We start from the raw sequence: 18019 nt of genomic DNA, 5'->3' as shown, positions 1-18019 counted from the left end.
TGAATCAGAGTAAATCAAACAAGATTGAAGCTTTATGCATACATAAAATTGATCTCCAAAGTCTGAAATACCAATGCTACAAGTTTTTATAGAAGGCATAAAGTACATGCTTAAGAAATACTTAAGAAAATAGTATTTGGCATACATAGATCCAGTTATCATTGAAGCTTTCATGGTGAACTTCACCAAGAATTCTTTTCCAGAAATTGTGTATTTGAAGTTGCTTGCGTGAGAAAAGGTTGTTGGAGCAGCAGCACAGCATTTTCAGCTGATATCCTTTTTTAAATCCTCCAGGGTGTTTAGATGTGCATTCCCATTCCTACAAACATGTATTTAAAAGCTGGTTTAAATTCAACTCCTTTAAATTAAGCATTGTGCCACAAAGCTATCACTGGATAGCTCAGATCAGGTGTCAGTTGTAGCTGAATGCCCAAATACCAGCTCCCTGTGTCGCCCTCTGAGCACAGCTTAAGCAGAGGTAAGAACTTCCCTGTCCTGGTGCTGATTCCCTGTTATGGCTGTTGTGGCATCACCAGTGACAGGTAGCTGTGCATGCACCCCCTGAAAAGACCTTCTGCATCCCAAAATCATTCCTCTAAGAACACTCTAGCATCTTTGTTTCTGCCAAGCCACAGGGATCATTCCAGAAGCTGTGCTCTGATTCACCCTTACACCAGCAGACTGAGTTCATCGCACAGGAGAAGCAGCAGAGTACCTGAACAGAGGCAGATGCCTTACACTGCTGTTACTAAATTTGTACCAGACCATGCCCATAATCAGCCCCCTACCCTCTTGTTTTTAAGGATATAAAAATAAATCGTACATTGCATCCCACCTGTCTTACCAGTTGGCCAGTGTACCATGTCCCCAACATTTTCCAGAGCCCAGAAAACATTTTCTGCTTGCTTCCAGAATGTACCAGTACCCAAAATCTGTGAGGCACTTACATAGAGCAACCCACTCACATATGTCAGCCTCTATGCACTTATCTTGGCTACTGGACTAGGTGGCAGGCAGGGCTGGGGATTTTTCCAAACTTTTTTGGATGGATAAAGCTTTACATCCTGGCCAGGATGCTGCCTCTTCTTCACTTCCAAGTGAGGTTTGCAGTGAAGTTCAAAGAGAGATGGAAACAGTTTAAGGAAATGCTGTATTTCACAGAAATTTGAGATTCCTTGAGATTTTCTGTTTTGATGACCTAGATAAGTTTCAGGAACTGAGTTGTATGACTTATGCCCCTATGCTCTTGAACAAGAAAATCACCACTGTTTTCTTAAAAGCTGCATGAGTGGGATGTAGGCAAGTCTACAGTATCATCCTACTGACCCGTGTATCTCAGAAAGTTATAGTTACTTAAAGATGAGCATTCTTTTTTAGTTACAGAGTTATAGGAATAGTGTGATCTTCCTCTTGTGCATTAGAGAGAATATAGAAAAATTACAAGTTTCTTCAGGAAATAAAATTAGAGGGGTGTTTGTATGATGTGTGTGTAATTTCCCTCCAGTGCAGAGTATTCTAAATCTGTGTAGTGCAACAGGGGGTTTGTTATTTTGGGGGGAACAGTTGGTACAGGTCAGTGTCAATGAAAAAATAAATCATGTTGATTGGCTTACTTCTCCCAAGAAAATTCTGTGTTATTTGTTTCTATGGGAACCTCTGAAGTCTGTAACAGGAGCCCTGTTCTGCAGAGTTCATAAAATCTGGTGTAGACATTCCAGTTCAGTTACCAGCAGTAAACCATATTAGCATACCATTAATTTAGTTAATCAGCTATCAGTTTGTTTTCCTTTTTTTCCTTCTCTTTCATCTGTTGGCTTCATTTCAGTCATGGGACAGTTTACACGGCCCCAGGCCTGCTGGTGACAGATGGGGTTCACCTATCTTAAAAGGGGAAAAGGATTCTAACCTGTGAGTTTGCAGGGCTGATTGACAGGACTTTAAACTAGGTTTGAAAGAGGAAGGGGGTAAGACCAGGCTCACTAGAGGTGAGTCTAGGGGTGACATGCCAGTGTTGGGGTTGAAATCAACCCAACTGAAGTGCATCTACACCAATGCATTCAGTATGTGTAACAAACTGTGAGGGGATGGAAGGAAATCTTATAGGCAGAGAAACAGGCCGTCCCTGTGCTGAAAGGTGAGCCAGTGGGGAAGAAAACTGGCATGGATGAATAGGGAGCTTTCACTGAAAATCAGGGGAAAAAAAAGTTTGACCTTTGGAAGAAAGGGGCAGGAAATTCAGGAAGCATATAAGGATGTTACTAGGTCATGTAGAGAGAAAACTGGGAAGGTGAGAGCTCAGCTAGAGCTCAATCTGGCCACTGCTGTGAAAATACAATAAGTGTTTTTATAAAAAAATTAACAACAAAAAGAGGGTCAAGGAAAATATCCTTCCTTTTCTTATGTGGAGGAATGTAGCCAAGGGTGGGTAAAAGGCTGAGATTGCAGACGACTGCAGATTGGACAATGTGACACCCATCTACAGGAAGGGCTGGAAGGAGGATCTGGAGAACTACAGCCTAAGGTCAGCCTGACCTCGGTGCTGGGAAAGGTTATGGATCAGATCATTTTGAGTGTGATCACAGGGCACGTACAGGACAACAAATGGATCAGGTACAGCCAGCTTGGGCTTTGGAAAGGCAGGTCTTGCTAGATCAACCTGATCTCCTTTTATTACCAAGTTACCTTCTCAGGGGCTGTAGTCCACCTGGAATTCAGTAAAGCCTTCAATACTGACTTCCACACCCTTCTTCTGGGGAGACTGGCAGCCCATGACTTCAACAGGTGCAATCTTTGCTGGTTAAAAAATGGCTGGATGGCTAGGCCCAGAGGGTGGTAGTGAATGCTGCTACATCAAGCAAGTGGATGGTTACTACTGGGGTTCCCCTAAACTCAGTAATGGGGCTAGTCCTGTGTAATGTTATAACTGATGATTTGGACTCCCTCAATAAGCTCTCAGGCGACAGTAAGTTGGACAGGAGTGTCGATCTGCTGGAGAATAGGAAAGTTCTATAGAGGGATCTGGACTGTCTGAATGGATGGGCCAAAGAATACTGTATGAGGTTTGTAAGTAAAGTGTTGAGTCCTGCACTTGGGTCATAACAACTTCATGCAACACTACAAGTAAGGGGAAGAGTAGCTGGAAAGTGGCCCAATGAAAAAGGACCTGGGGGTGCTGATCAACAGCTGGCTGAACATAAACCAGCCCAGGTGGCCGAGAAGGTCAATGGCATTGTGGCTTCTTTTAGGAATACTGTGACCAGTGGGATTAGGATAGTGATCATTGATCTGTATTTGGTGCTGGTGAGGCCACACCATGAATTCCCCATCTGCTTCTGGGCCCCTCACTTTGAAGAGGACATTGAGTTGCTGGAGCATGTCCAGAGAAAGGAACAGAGTTTGCAGCAGCGCAAGTCTGATGAGGAGAAACTGAGGGACCGGGGGTTGTTTAGCCTGAAAAAATGGGAGTCTCAGGGAGGAGCCACTCTTTAAAAGTACCTGAACGGAGCTTATAAACTGAGTGTCGGTCTCTTCTGAAGGACAAGAAGACAGAGCCTCAAGATGCACCAGGGGATATCAGGAAGAATTTTGTCACTAAACAGGTGTTTAGTAATTGGAATGGGCCACTCAGGCAGGTGTTCCAAGTGCCACTGTAAGCCGCATTTACTGCTGTAGTTTAGTTGATATGGTGATATTTGTTCAAAGGTTGGACTTGATGATTTTGGAGGTCTTTTACAACCTAAATGATTCTGTGATTTTGTGATTCTGTGATTCCATCTGTCTCTCACTTACACAGTCCCTCATGTCTCATCCTCTATTCATCTTCTGGTTCAGATCCTCGCTGTTACAAACCAGTGCATCTCCAGAATTCAGGAGAGCTGTGCTTACTTAATGTATCTGAGTACATGGTCACCCTTATTAGATGTCAGGAAAGCAATGTTTTTAACAAGCTTCAAGGTTTCTCAGGCTAAGTATTACATCCTCAGTTTACATTAATGTGACATGTATACATTTGCATATATTAATAGAATTGGCATATCTGAATAAAAAGAGCAATAAAGTGGGGATATTTTAGCATGTAAATTCTCTGAAGCATGGAGAATTCTATTTTGTATTAATGTGGAAGCACCTTTTTGTTGCTAACAGAAACAAATGGTAAGTAATAATAGCCATTTACAATGATTAATAGCAGTAAGAGATTGAAATATGCTACCTAGGAAATCTGTGTTAATAGTGTTTCAGCACAAACATTTTTCTTAAAGACACTATTTCCTTGGAAGCCCTCAAAGTCATATCAATGAGTTTTAGAGGGGAGGCTAGGAGCAGAGTCAGGAATTACGCTCCTACTGTCCCTCCTTACAGGGATATCCAGGACTCGTCTTTTAGGAGGGAGTCAAAACAGGTGTAGCAAAGCAGGAGTTGGGAGGGGAAATGACTGATGCTAGTGGTGCTGGCTTTCAGGTAATGGCTGCACCACTGTGGCCAAGGTAATTCCAGCTTGGCTTCTTTTTACTCAATGTTTCAAACAAAATTTTATTCAAATGTTTCAAACAAAGGCAGTCTACAACAGTAGACAGTCTACAATTCATGATGATTGACTTAAATTTTTGAAGTCCCTTAGTAGGGATTAATTTTTAACTAATCTCATCTCTGTACTCTGTTTGTAGCCACAGCTGTTTCCAGTGAACAGAACCCTGTTATTATCATAGCTGTGGTTGCTGTGGCAGGAACTATCATCCTGGTGTTCATGGTGTTTGGATTCATCATCGGACGAAGGTATTGCATCTTTGATGGACGTAAGCACATCTGACACCACTCTTGTGAACTCTTGAGACACAGTCAAACCTGGGATAGTAATTTGCAAAATTGAAGCAGAAAAATTCTTATGAAGGACAGTTTTCATTTAAATCCTGTTATCAATTATATGGTTTGTCCTCTTACTTTGGCAAAATACTTGTATCAAGATGTTCTTTTTGTCCTACGTAAATGTGCTGTAAAAGGAACCCCTAGCAGGTTCTTTACCTCTGCTCCTCAAAGTCTCTCTTTCTGTTCAGTTTTCTCACATGGAGAAAGTCTGACACTTTATCTGATCAGCCTTTAAATGACTTTACATTCAAAAAAAAGAGACACAGCAGTAAGTTTAAGAATAACCTCATGTAAAACAGTGTTCTACTTTCAAGTTCTTTAATCCTCTGTTTTATCTGTAGAAGCCTTTCACCAGAACTGGAATTTTTTTCTCCAAGACCTGTCCTGACTGGTATTTGATACAAAAGCCTTTTGATTGCAACTGTTCATGATTTATTTAAAACTCTGCTGTCAATAGAATTATAGGTGAAAGTTTCAAAGGGCCTACAGCAGTTAGGTGCTCAGTGCCTGAAAATCCCAGCCTGCAGAACTGATTTTGTCAGGACTTTAGATGTGATAAGTAAATCATTATTTACTAGTAAAACTGGTGTTTTCCTTTCTTTCCAGGCATTGTGGCTATAGCAAAGCGGATCAAGAAGGGGATGAAGAACTTTACTTTCATTGTAAGTGTTTTGCTTTTTCCCCCCTTTCAAAAATTCCAAATTGCAATAGCGTAGACAATATTTCCAAAACCAAGACTTCATGAAAGATAATGCCATAGGAAATTCAAAAACACTGTGTAAATAGCAAGTGGGAAGTTAAACACTGTAAAAATGTGACCTACAAAAAAAGAGTGCAGATTAAAGTCAACATTGCTCACACAGATGGTTTTATTTCTATATATGTCTATGGTATACTGTTGTTTTCATTCTGCATATTTTGTTTTATTTTGGTTGCTTTGAATACATGTTTCACATTGTCCTAATGATCCCTCTGAGGTGCAATATTCAAGAGACCATTGCCTGAGTGACTTTTTGATCTTTACCGCAGGTGAACTTCAGATTAAGAAAGTGTGAGTCACTGCGTCACCCTAAAATTAAGCTGTTCTGCTCAAAAGCTATGTTCTGCTGCTGCAAATACAGTAGCACCATCAATATTTACAAAATATAATGTCCTTAAAAATAGAATATTTAATATGAAAAGAAAGGTAGCCACTTCATTACTGTTGTGTGATCTACAATCACTTGCTTAGCTAAGAATAGTACCTAAAGCCTGTCTTGTTAAAATCATGTCTAGCATTTCAACTTAAACTAGAACCCTGGGAAAACTCAATAAAACACAGCCTTCTTGGATTCATGACAATTCAAAATGTAAGGGGAGAGGAATGTTTTAATCTGTTTTAGAATTAGTCATTATCTCAGGAAGCATGTTAAACTAAGTTGCAAAATTATTTTGAGCAACCATAATTGAAAAAATCACAGAATTAAACTGAACATAAGTTCTGATGCAGAACAATGCCAGTCTTCTCCCATACCTGGTCACTCTCAAATTAGTACATGCTATTTAGTCATGCTATGCTGTACTTAGACTTTGTTGTCTACCAATAATTGCAGTTGTGTCTTAAATCCATCAGATTTTTTTTTTTAATTAAAGTAATAAGGCTTCTTTTAGGTATGTTAAAATCATGAGCTATTATCTAAAAGTAATGTCACGTGGAAAATGAAGTAGCCACTAGTCATAAATTCTAAGCATTTTCTCAATGCATTCCTCTTTAAATGAATAGTTCTACCCAAAGCTCCACTCAAAATCAGATCAAGGTTGTTTTACCTTTCTTCCCTGAAATAAACAGCTGGAAATTGATCACATTTCCTAAGTTTGTGTGTGTGGCTATCTAAATTATTTAAATGCAGTGAGTGTCAAACTAAGTAGTGACATCATTGCAGCTTTAGTCAATAAATTCATAAACTGTGCCAGAAAGGTGGAAAATAATAATGAGATAAGAATTATGTATCGTGCACTTTGCAGTGCAGCTGATTTTAAAGAATTTTTCAAAAATCTCATTTTACTTAAATACTGCTCTTCTGGGAGTGAGGGATTTGAAATTTGCCTCTCATAATGAATTATAAGCTTTTCACATCTCCAGAAGAGCTACTACTTTTACTTTTAAAATCCCCGTTATGTCCTTGAAGGAAAAGATCAACTATGTATTCCTGTTTTTCAGTACATAAACAAAAGGGATACACTAACTAAATATTTTCTTCTCTCCATTGTTGGTGACATTTTTTTTTTCATTTCAGTAAAAGTGTAAATTAATTAATTTGAAAGTTGCTACTTAATAATTGATAGTTGATCCAGAAATGGTGAAATTTTATAAGTGTTCCTTTCCCTCACTTTACTTTCAAGAAATCTGGTTATCTAGTAAATTAACCTGATTATTGAGAATACACAGTCTTTCCTAAATAATGGGAACAGATGAAAGTCACTTCTTGCCAAACTAGTCTTCCTTCATCTGTTGATTGTAGGTGTAGCATTTAATTTAATTTGGTAGCCATATACAGAGTGAGATGGAACCCAATGCTGTGGCCACCAGCTTGGTGACAGAGCTGTGAACAGCAGTTTGGTGGCCTTTTGCTCTGTGATAGCTAGACAACATTCTTCTGCACTGAGGTGCCAGACTGGATTTTCAAAAATGTAACTTACAACAAGCACTGACTTAGAACAAAAACTTACAAGTAAACATTTTTTAAAGCAGATTTTAAAGCAGTGCATTTAATGGACCATCCTATATTTCATTTCAGTTCCCTTCATCTCTCTTTGACCTCAAGTGCTACACTTGAAGATACAAGTACAATGGAGGAGTTTAGTCAAGCAATTCAGATTTATATTTGGTTTCCTCCTCCCTTTTTCATCTAACAACGTCTGCACAAAGCAGGCCAGCATTATTTCATGTTGCTATGCCAGGATAGCCTTGGCCTGTCAAAATGTTTTATGACAGCTTAAACAAAGACCCGTCAGAGGCCCACTTGAGATTCACAAGGTTACTTCCAGTCCAGGCCCTTTATCACAAACACGAGAGGATGTCTCCTTCTCCATCTCCTTGCCTTAAAGCATTACTGCCAGAGGTCAACCTGCTGCTTAATTCTCATTTTGTCCAGTCTTTTTTGGTTGTAAGAAATAAATATTTATGATTTAAAAAAATATCAGCATTCAAATTTCCAATACAGCTAAGAGAACATCTATTTAAATACATTATGTGACAGATAACAACATCTGGGCAACATTTGAAATAATTTTGCTGGATGTAAATTCATTATATTACTGAAACAATTACTCTAGGTTTGTTTTTATTTTTCTTATGGTTTGTTGATTTAGGTCATTAATACCAACTAAAACATAAATACACATGATTACTAAGCTGTTTTTCAACATCATTTCATATTTAATACATTTTTTGTTAAATTCAAAGAATACAAAGCAACTGAAAATTATTTATGTTTTGTATTGAGTTTTGATCCTGTTCTTTTTTATATCAATTCACAGAAGAACATTTCTGCATTTTCATATTGAGTTTTAATTCACTGATTTAATTAAAGCTCAAGAGTGTAATCCTTGTGAGCAAATTTATATCATAAAAATTGATTGATTAATAGATTTCCAGGAGTTTGTACTTTGACCAGAATAGTGAAAGATAATTTAGCTGAATCATCAGCAAACTAAGGGAAAAAACTACATGCTGGCCAGAGCACTATGCTGCCTGAGCTGTACTAAGCGTGGAGAAAGAATGAGCAAGAAACAAGTTGCTGCATATTTTTCACTTAGGTGCTTAAGAGGGGAGATAATTGTGCCACAGAGGCCACTTTGCCTTCCTGTGCCTTTACAAGTTGGCTGCAGGTGTTTCTCATGTTCATATTATAGTGCAAGAAATACACCTAAGGCTGTAATTTCTGAGTGCTGTGAATAGTTTGACTATTGCCACAGTCTACAAACAATATTATATTCAGTAGATTAAGCAAATTCAAGGGGGTGGAAGAGCCTTTCAAATCCCACTAGAGGAGAGAAATAACATAAAGAAATGCTGTTTACACATCCTGGGTGAAGAGGATACGATGTCCTTACACGGAAAAGAAACTTTCACCTCCTCTGCTGGTGTTATATCCTTTCCCTGCTTTGTTTTTACTCCCATTCAACCCTTGCATTTTATTCCTTTAAGCATTATTTATTATTTCTTTCAGTTCAAGAGGAGATGCAGATGCTAATGTTAGTCATTTTTTAGAGATGGAATTGTTTATACTCGTGTCAGCATGCTTGCAGATGATGCCTAAAACTAAGGTTGCCTCTCAGAGTGGCTCTGGCTCAGGCACGGAAACAGGTTCACTCTTCCAAGGAGCACTCTGCATAATGAAATTCCTGGGCTGACTGCACAATAAGTGCTTTTGCTTCATCACAGTCATGCTTTCTTACATCATTACAGTTAAATTTCCAGGCACCAAAACCTACATTGACCCTGAAACCTACGAGGACCCAAATAGAGCTGTCCATCAATTCGCCAAGGAGCTAGATGCCTCTTGTATTAAAATTGAGCGTGTGATTGGCGCAGGTAAGGCTGCCGTGGCTTCCTGATTCAACTGTTCCATTTAGCCGGGATCGAAACTCATTCATCATAATGACAGGCAAATAATTATACCTCAGGAATAGAAGAACTTTTTGAATTTGCCAGAGTGGTTAAGAGCAATGAAGCCACGCTTGCTTCTAAAATGTAAAAAAAATAGGGGAAAAGCCCAACTACAACTGAAAAAAAGCAAATAAATGAGTAAATGAAAAGTCTTGCTTGACATTGAAAGCTTATGGGTTTTTAATCAAGTATCTGCTGTTAAATTTGGAACTGGGGGGAGTGGGCCAGTTGTGCTGCCTATTATTTACTGTCAGAGTAAAGGCATTAGGCATTTGTGCAAATTCTACTTGCTCGCCTTTTGCAAGGGGGCTTTTTGACCTCTGCAGCTTTGTTCATATGAGTAAGGAAAACTGGCTGCAGCACAAAATCTTAAGTAGAGAGTGGGAAGGTCTTGTTTCTGTATAGCAAAATCTTCCCTAAGGCTGTTTTTTCTTCTACCATTTTTCTTCTTGATATTTTATGAATACAAAAAGTTATTGTTTTACTTCTTATGACTGATTGTAATTGCTCCAGCACTACATTGCTTTTTTTTCTCTTGAACTGTCTACCACCTACTTAAGCCATGGTGTTCATGCTCTAAAAAGGCAGTTTCATTTGTTTGCATTAATAAGATACGTGACATTTTTATTGCACTACTCCATGTAGTGAAATTAAGTTTCCATGAGTAAGAAAAATATCAAATACTTTGGATTCCTGGAGGAAATGTTCTTTTGCTTTCCCGTTGTTTTATATAAGTATTAGTAGAATTCTTTTAAAATCACCCTGTAGTTTTGTACTCTAAATTACATGTTGCGATATTATTTAAAAACAGAAGAATAAAAATCTCTAGAATAAGTTGTTTTACCTGTAAAAATATCTTTACACTTAGAATTCACAATGCCTTTTAAAAGTAACCTCAGTCATGTTGAATCATGTCTTAATCAAGGAGTAGTACCATTGAAATTAACCAGACTGCTGAGCTAATTATTCCTTAGATGAGTAAGAGCATAAGAATCCAGCCCTTGCTAACTAGTAATTTTAGTGATGCCAGAATGGCAGCATCTCTTCTAATAGATACACAATATGCAAGATTAGCATAGAAAATTTGCTGAGCATCATCTTTTGCTTTGAGTTAAAAAGCTACCAGTATAGCAACAGTTCAGAGCACAAAGATATATTCAGTTGGACTTTTCTAATGCCTTCTGAAAAAAAATGCTGAAAACACTTGAGCTGCAGAGTATACAGTTTAAAATGCTTTTTCACTGTTATGACACATTCCAGAGTGTTAATTTTCTTGACTGCAGATGAATTTATTCTTGATTTTAATTAGTATAATTGATAGCAAAAACAACTAACGTGTGTCAGTAGTCAATCTGAAGAAAGTTAATTAGGAGTGCAGTGGTGAAAGCATATTGTGTATCATGTTTAGCTATGGCTTTAACCTGTTGACGTAAATAGCAAACAGGAGTGAAATGAAATGCAGTCCAGGAACAACAGAAGCAAACACACCCAAAGCAGCATTTGAAACTCATACATCGAAGAAGAATATGGAATTTCTGCTGGTGACAGCACCAGAAAAGCCACTGAGCCATCTCAATATGCACCAGCAATGCTGGCCACATCAACTATTGAGTAGTGCCATGTCTCTCAGACACAAACAGGGTGCAAGTATGCTTGTACTCAATTTGCATGAGGGATATGTGCTTTCCTCGCCAACATTTTCATTACCATCCCGCTGTGGCCACCTGGCAGATACAGAATATGGTGTCCACGATGTTAAGTTGTTCATACCACACATCCTTTGTTTTAGCCTCTGCTTTGTTGACATGCTGAGCTAGTGGCTGTGCGGCTGTGCAGTATTCTCTCTCTTGTTGTCATATTTTCCAGTTTATTTTTGGGCATCATTTCAGCTGAATGTACTATTTTCTTGGGAATAAAAGTAGTTAATTGGCTAGCATCCTGGCCTGAAATGCATAACGTACAAGTTGAAGTTTCTGGTTTGCCCAAGTGTGTGTGATCTGCCTTTGGAAATCAATCAAAATCAGATCACAGAAAGCTGGAAAGGAGTTAAGCTTTTAGTATCTCCTGTGCCAAGTATCCTAATTACCTGGCTCTGAAATATCACAGACACACAGACACACTCCTATACTCACGTCTTGTTTTCGGCATGGAATGAAACAATTTTGGAAAGTGTTGCTAGAGAAAATTGTTATCCTTTAGGAAGTTCTTGCAGCTCGAGCTGTGAGTGAGGTGACTGGTGAATTCATTAATACTCATCCATGTTGCTAATGAAGTGCAGGAGGGAGGTTAAGGCACCAAGCTAGGGACATGAGCAGTTTTTGTGTATGTAACAGCTGTACCTCGTGGCATTCTTAGCTCAGTGCCCAAGGATGATGAGGATAATAGGCAGGCAGGAGCACTTGTGTGGTCAATCAGCTTAGGTACAGCACAAGGTGTATGGAATTAATTTGAACTAGGCTTGATTCAGCTGGCTTAAAATGCAAGGGACAGGAATTTGATTCTATATGCAGTCATCTCCTACCAGGGTTGTGAAAAAAGCCATACTGAGTGGAGGTTTGCTTAAACAAGTCTGTTAAAAATGGTCAAAGACATGGTCAGAGTTCTACCCTTCTGGATGAACTGTGAACCCAAGACCCAGGTACTGCTTTCTTCTTTCCCAAAGCTTGATTTAGGGCTGATAGGAGAACAGAAATGTTCAAATACTGATGGTGTCATAAACAGCAGCCAATCCATTAAAACACCCCAATATCTCTCTGTTGAGTCATTCAGCCCAACTTTGAGCATACTTCTCTCCTTGCCAGTGTGCATGCCCACTAAAGTCCTGATCCCACAAGGTTTCTCACAAAAGGGTTCTCTAATCAAACTCTCTGTGTAGGTCTTGTCTAGTTCAGTAATTTTTTCAGCACTTATCCTAAAGCACTTACCCATGTCTTAGATGTAGGAGTGTCTGCATACTTGAGTGTACGTAACAGCTTAATGTTAAGGCTGTTATGTACAGATATGCCAGAGAGAAATTTCTGACTTGATTTGGTTTGGGGGAGGGACTTGGAACCATATCTCTCAAACTCCAGATGAGTTTGTAAAGTACCAGATTATCAAATATTTTTGTGGTTAATCTTTTATTCAGTAACATCTGTTACTACCCTCTTCTTCTATGTATACACGGAGATTTTTCTTCTTGTCTGCAAAATTGAAGATCTCACTTTTGCTCTCTGCTGTGACACAGCTGTGAGGCAAGGGACAATTCTTAAATCTTTGATAATCTCGTTAATAGTGAGGTAGATATATTGCCATTCAGCTTCACATCCCACGTGCTTCCATCCTCTTTCCCGATGGAGTCCAATTACTTGTCTTCTATATTTGGTTGTTGGAGCTTTTTTTTTGGTGTTCTTGCTGGCTGTTTGATCTTTTTTATCACAGGTTTCTTCAAGTTCCAATCATCTGTTAGTTTAGAACCTTTTGCAAACTTGCAGTATTTGCTTGTGTTTGTTTAATGTAACAAAATTGTTATAAGTCACACCTTTCATTTCTTAATCTGTAAAGTAAATTATCCTGCTTGAAGGTAATAATGTAGTGCTTCATTTAACAGCATAAGGATGCTAAATTAAAAGCAGCTCTGCAAGACCTGCCTTTTGAAAGAAAAAAAGCCATTGCAACTAAAGATAGCAAGGAAACCATGTAGAGCAGAATGACATTTTTACTTAGGAATGGTATTACTATTTCAATAATGGTGTTTTCTTATGAAAGCCACTTCAGTTTTTATTTTCTGTTTTTTGAAAAAATGCAAGAAATTATTAACCAGTCTCTTAAAATATTCAAATTATAGTCCTGTCAGTTGGCTTAACTGAAGTGTTTATTCCTTAGGGGTCAGCAATTCATTTAAGGTGCATGCTGAAGTAATCAATTTCAAATATGAACACATTAAATTTAAACACACACTTAGGTGGTTGTTTGAATCAAGGCCTAAAAAAAAATACTAGTATTCAGAGTAATTCAGCATTGATCTACTTCATTTTAGGAGAGTTTGGTGAAGTGTGCAGTGGGCGTCTAAAGCTTCCTGGCAAGAGAGACGTTGCAGTAGCCATAAAAACTCTGAAAGTTGGCTACACTGAAAAGCAGAGGAGAGATTTTCTGTGTGAAGCAAGCATCATGGGACAGTTTGACCATCCCAACGTGGTTCACCTAGAAGGAGTCGTTACCAGAGGTAAGCAGCACCTCGATCTGTCAGTCAAATAACAACACGATGGCAGAAATTACTCTGCCTTATTCCTGGTCAAAGATTCAAATTTTAAACAGACTGCACACTCCTAATGGATTTTCTCCTGATGCGTAACTAACTAAAACAATACTTACTTCATGCTACAACCTGAGGAAAAAATTCAGATGCACGCATGATTAAAAGATGAAGTACTTTGAAACATATTATTTTTCTAGTTTCATTTAGCCTCAAAGACCATGCAGAGAGATAAGGTTTCTCATGTCCTTTCATATAATCTGAAGTGTCATTATTCCAGAGTCCTGTTCACGCAGCAGGAGTTAGGAGAACACACTGACTTTTTGATTTGTATAGTTCAATTTTATGAATTATGACCACTTTCCATGCAGATATTTAAGAAATTAGAGCTCTGTAACAGTGCTGGAGGGCTCAGAAATGTTCAGTGTCTGAACGATTCAGTCCTTCAAAGGAATAGTGTGTGTTTTATCAAAAAAAGGCACTCCATTTGTTTTACTGTTCTCAAATATCTGTCTTCTTTTCTTTCAGGGAAACCAGTCATGATTGTAATAGAATACATGGAGAATGGGGCCTTAGATGCATTTCTTAGGGTGAGTACCAAAATGAAAACTTGTATAAACATATTTAAAGTGACATATATTGTATACTGACACTTTAAAAATATGTCTTATACCTGTGCATATATATGTATACATGCATATATAATTAAATATAGTTAAAATATGCATTCTATTTCTATTTATTATATTTAATTAAATATAATTAAAATGGTTTTCAGGTTGAAATGGAGTTTTTACCAGTACTAGCAGGTTCTCTATGTTGTTTCAGCAAAACCAGATCAGAAATGAGAAGGTCAGACAGGATTGTGTGGGGACATTCTGGAATTTATGTGATTTAGTGTGGCATAGACATGGTGGTTTTTATTATAGCCACCAGCTGAAATTAAAACCACTGATACCCGAAGTCCAATCTTTGGCCTTTTGGGAGCAGAATTTTACTGTGTCAGCATGGTGGAAATCAGCATAAGAATCCCTAAATGAATTACCATTCTGTCTAAGATATGAACAACGAAAAAATAAATGTGAATTCAGAACAATTTAGTGGTTTTTAAGTGTGTTCTGAACTCGCCAGTTCTGACTTCTTACCAGGTATTCATGTCAGGGTGAGATTATATGTAAACACTCTGAAGATAACACTTTTTTTTTTTTTTTAAGAAATGCCAAGCTGTGAATGAAAATTATCAGTAGCTAGGGTTACAAAAAGGAGATAGTTCTTATTTTCTTGATACAAATAATTGTTCTGAGAGATGAAGAGCATAGAAGTAAGCTATAAGAACATTAGGAAATCTTCATTAGATAATCTCTCCTGAAAGTGACTTGCCGTGAGTTAGTGAGAAATATACAGTGGTTAGCAACTTTTGTTACTATCAGTACATTAATTATTCACACATTTCTTAACTGGATGCACTACTTTATCTCTGAAGAAAGTGTGTTTGAGGTGAGTTTCTTTGCCACAGAAGGAGTAAATAAGTGGAAAGCTGAAGTCATAAAACTAATCCTTATTTCTCTTCTCAGCTATACTAACAAGAATTGCTGCTCCTTTGTTCCCTCCAGAAACATGATGGGCAATTTACTGTCATTCAGCTAGTGGGAATGTTGCGAGGAATTGCTGCTGGAATGAGATATTTGGCCGATATGGGATATGTACACAGGGATCTCGCAGCACGCAATATTCTTGTCAACAGCAACCTTGTTTGTAAAGTATCAGACTTTGGCCTTTCCAGAGTTATAGAAGATGATCCAGAGGCTGTCTACACTACAACCGTAAGATAAATCAATGGGTTTTAATAGCTTTGAGATAGGGTTATTTAGAAGAAATATATCTTCTGGAGAGTATAGATAAGACAAATACATTAATTGATGGAGGGTTTTAGCCAGTCAAAAGGAAGAGTCTCTGCAGAAATCTGTCTCTAATTAGGAGAGAATATTTTTGTAAGAACGGACATTTTTATTTGACAAACCACTAAACATTTTGTATGGTATCTTCTTTATTCCATTTCTCCCGATTTTCTGATTGAACAAATAAGGAAGTTTTACCCACAAAAATTTTAAACATCTAACTTACTATGAGTCAATTAAAATATTTGTAGGCTATTACTATTTTTCAGGCTAGATTTTATCTCATCAAAGGGTTGGCTAGCTGGAGGCTAGTCTGTGACAAAGCTCGACTCCTGTATTTTCCCTTGCTTTTGGGTGGGACGCTTTTCTTAAATATGCATTCATCAGGCACACTATGCTCTTTATTCTTTTGTTTAGCCAGCTCCACTTTCCCACCCATGGGGCCTCCCTGTACCTATTTTCCCATGCTGAGGGAAGGAGGGGCCCCTGGAATCTGCTCCGACAGGCACAGGGATCCAGGAAACCACACCGGTGCTCATGGCTGTCACTCCTGACGTTGGGCTCTAAGTGGGATGCTGGTTTAAAAATGTCAGACCGAGATTTCGGAGGAGCCATATGACAAGTCAATGGGATTTATATGCACAGGTTGGGATTCCCCTCACCTAGCTTCAGCCAGCCAGGAGTTAAATAGCCAGTGTACATCAGATGTCTAAGCAGCCCTTTAAAATCAGGGAAGGGATCAGCACTTCCAGAGAAATTCATTCAAAGTAGCTTATACAAGTATCTAAGTATCTATATTCCAAGTGTTTTAAGATACGAAGTTTCCATAGACACCTTTGGAAATTCTACAATCAGTCTACCATAGCAGATCATATAAGTGCTGCTCTTGATGTTGATGGAAATAATTCTGTTGATGGAAAATGCATTCTGTGGAAGATGATATGAAAATTATGTGGGTGAAAAAGAGAAATTTCTTCCTTTTTTTAATTTTTTTAAATTTTTTTTTTGTTCGTAGGGTGGAAAAATCCCAGTGAGATGGACAGCTCCAGAGGCCATTCAGTACCGCAAATTTACATCAGCCAGTGATGTGTGGAGTTACGGAATAGTTATGTGGGAAGTAATGTCTTATGGAGAACGGCCTTACTGGGACATGTCAAATCAAGATGTAGGTTTGTCTGCTCATGAGCATGTGTGTGTGTTAGTAAAACAAAAATTACATATTGTGAACACGTACATATGTGTTTCACTGTAAATGCATAAAATGTTGGTTTAGAAATAAGACTTATCAAAGTACTGAATGAAATGAAAAAGTTACAGAGCTTTCACTTTTTACCAAAATCAAAATCTTTTTTTTTTTTGTCACATGGATATTGTAGGTTTCTGTCCTAAGTATCAATTAAACTGGAACATCAAAAACAGTAATATGGTGTCTTCACTTAACTATGCTTAAGCATGGAAAAAGAATTAATTTTTTTCCAATAAAAAATAATTCTGAGGTTTTTGACCTTAGAGCAATGATTAATCATTTGAAAAAAGTTGTTAAAATTTGAGTGGCAGTTAATGACCTACTTTGGCTTTTTCAAGTTAATTATGCTGATTTAAAAGTACCCTTGTTTGCATAAAATATGATCCAGAGCAACAGGTCAGCAGTAATAGAACAGATGGGTGTTAATCTTGACTTCTGACAGGAGTATCTATTAATATAGAAATTACACAGGAAAAAGCCATACAGGTGTGATAGATGTCAGAAAGAGTCTCATTTAAAGTTCTTCAGGTTGGAGCTTGAGTGGTTTTTTTAATTGTTATTTTAATTTTTGATTGAATGATCAACATCAAAGTTGGAAAAAAAAAAAAGATAAAAGTGTAGATGATGAGTCAGTTTGGCACAGTGCAAAGTTGTTAATATTTGACAGGTCTCAGTGTCAAAGATTTCATGGACTGTCAAAGTATGGACAAACAAGTCCTTGGGGCAGAGAAAGAAAAATATTTACATTCCCCAGACACCCAGTAGAGTTTCATTTCTTTTGACACCTTCCTTCTGTACTAGATTCAAACATAAAAGAAGTCTGACAGGAATATAAGATGCCTCAAAGGCAAACCTTAGCTATCTTTCAGGGAACAATAAGGAAACACTTTTAAATAGAGGAGAAATTTTGATATCTTCATGCTTCTTATTAGATTTTGAAAAGTATTCCTTCTGTTGAAAACTGCATGTAAAACACATGAGTGAGCCTCTTTCCAAAAATAACTAATTGCCACTTCTTACAGTTTTGTCCCTTTTTACCATCTTTCATGATACTCTTCAATATCACGTAGTTAAAAAAAATGCATCAATTGATTGGTAACATAATTCCAAATATTCTTGCATGTTGT

General features: G+C 37.8%; 1 protein-coding gene across 2 annotated transcripts in view; it reads left to right on the top strand.

The window, feature by feature from the left end:
- The window catches only part of EPHA7 (EPH receptor A7), a 162852-nt gene that overhangs the window by 126329 nt on the left and 18504 nt on the right, over positions 1-18019 (top strand). For both annotated transcript variants that reach the window (XM_041478116.1, XM_041478115.1), the window contains exons 8-14: positions 4665-4773; positions 5470-5525; positions 9314-9439; positions 13533-13718; positions 14277-14338; positions 15362-15571; positions 16662-16811. In XM_041478116.1, the coding sequence (XP_041334050.1) occupies positions 4665-4773; positions 5470-5525; positions 9314-9439; positions 13533-13718; positions 14277-14338; positions 15362-15571; positions 16662-16811 (899 nt within the window). The remainder of the gene's footprint in view (positions 1-4664; positions 4774-5469; positions 5526-9313; positions 9440-13532; positions 13719-14276; positions 14339-15361; positions 15572-16661; positions 16812-18019) is intronic.

This window comes from Pyrgilauda ruficollis, unplaced genomic scaffold, assembly GCF_017590135.1.
Source record: "Pyrgilauda ruficollis isolate IOZ18807 unplaced genomic scaffold, ASM1759013v1 scaffold43, whole genome shotgun sequence".
In the NCBI taxonomy this organism is placed as follows: domain Eukaryota; kingdom Metazoa; phylum Chordata; class Aves; order Passeriformes; family Passeridae; genus Pyrgilauda; species Pyrgilauda ruficollis.
The sequence above is the reverse complement of the archived record's forward strand: the minus strand, read 5'-3'. Positions and strand labels throughout refer to the sequence as shown.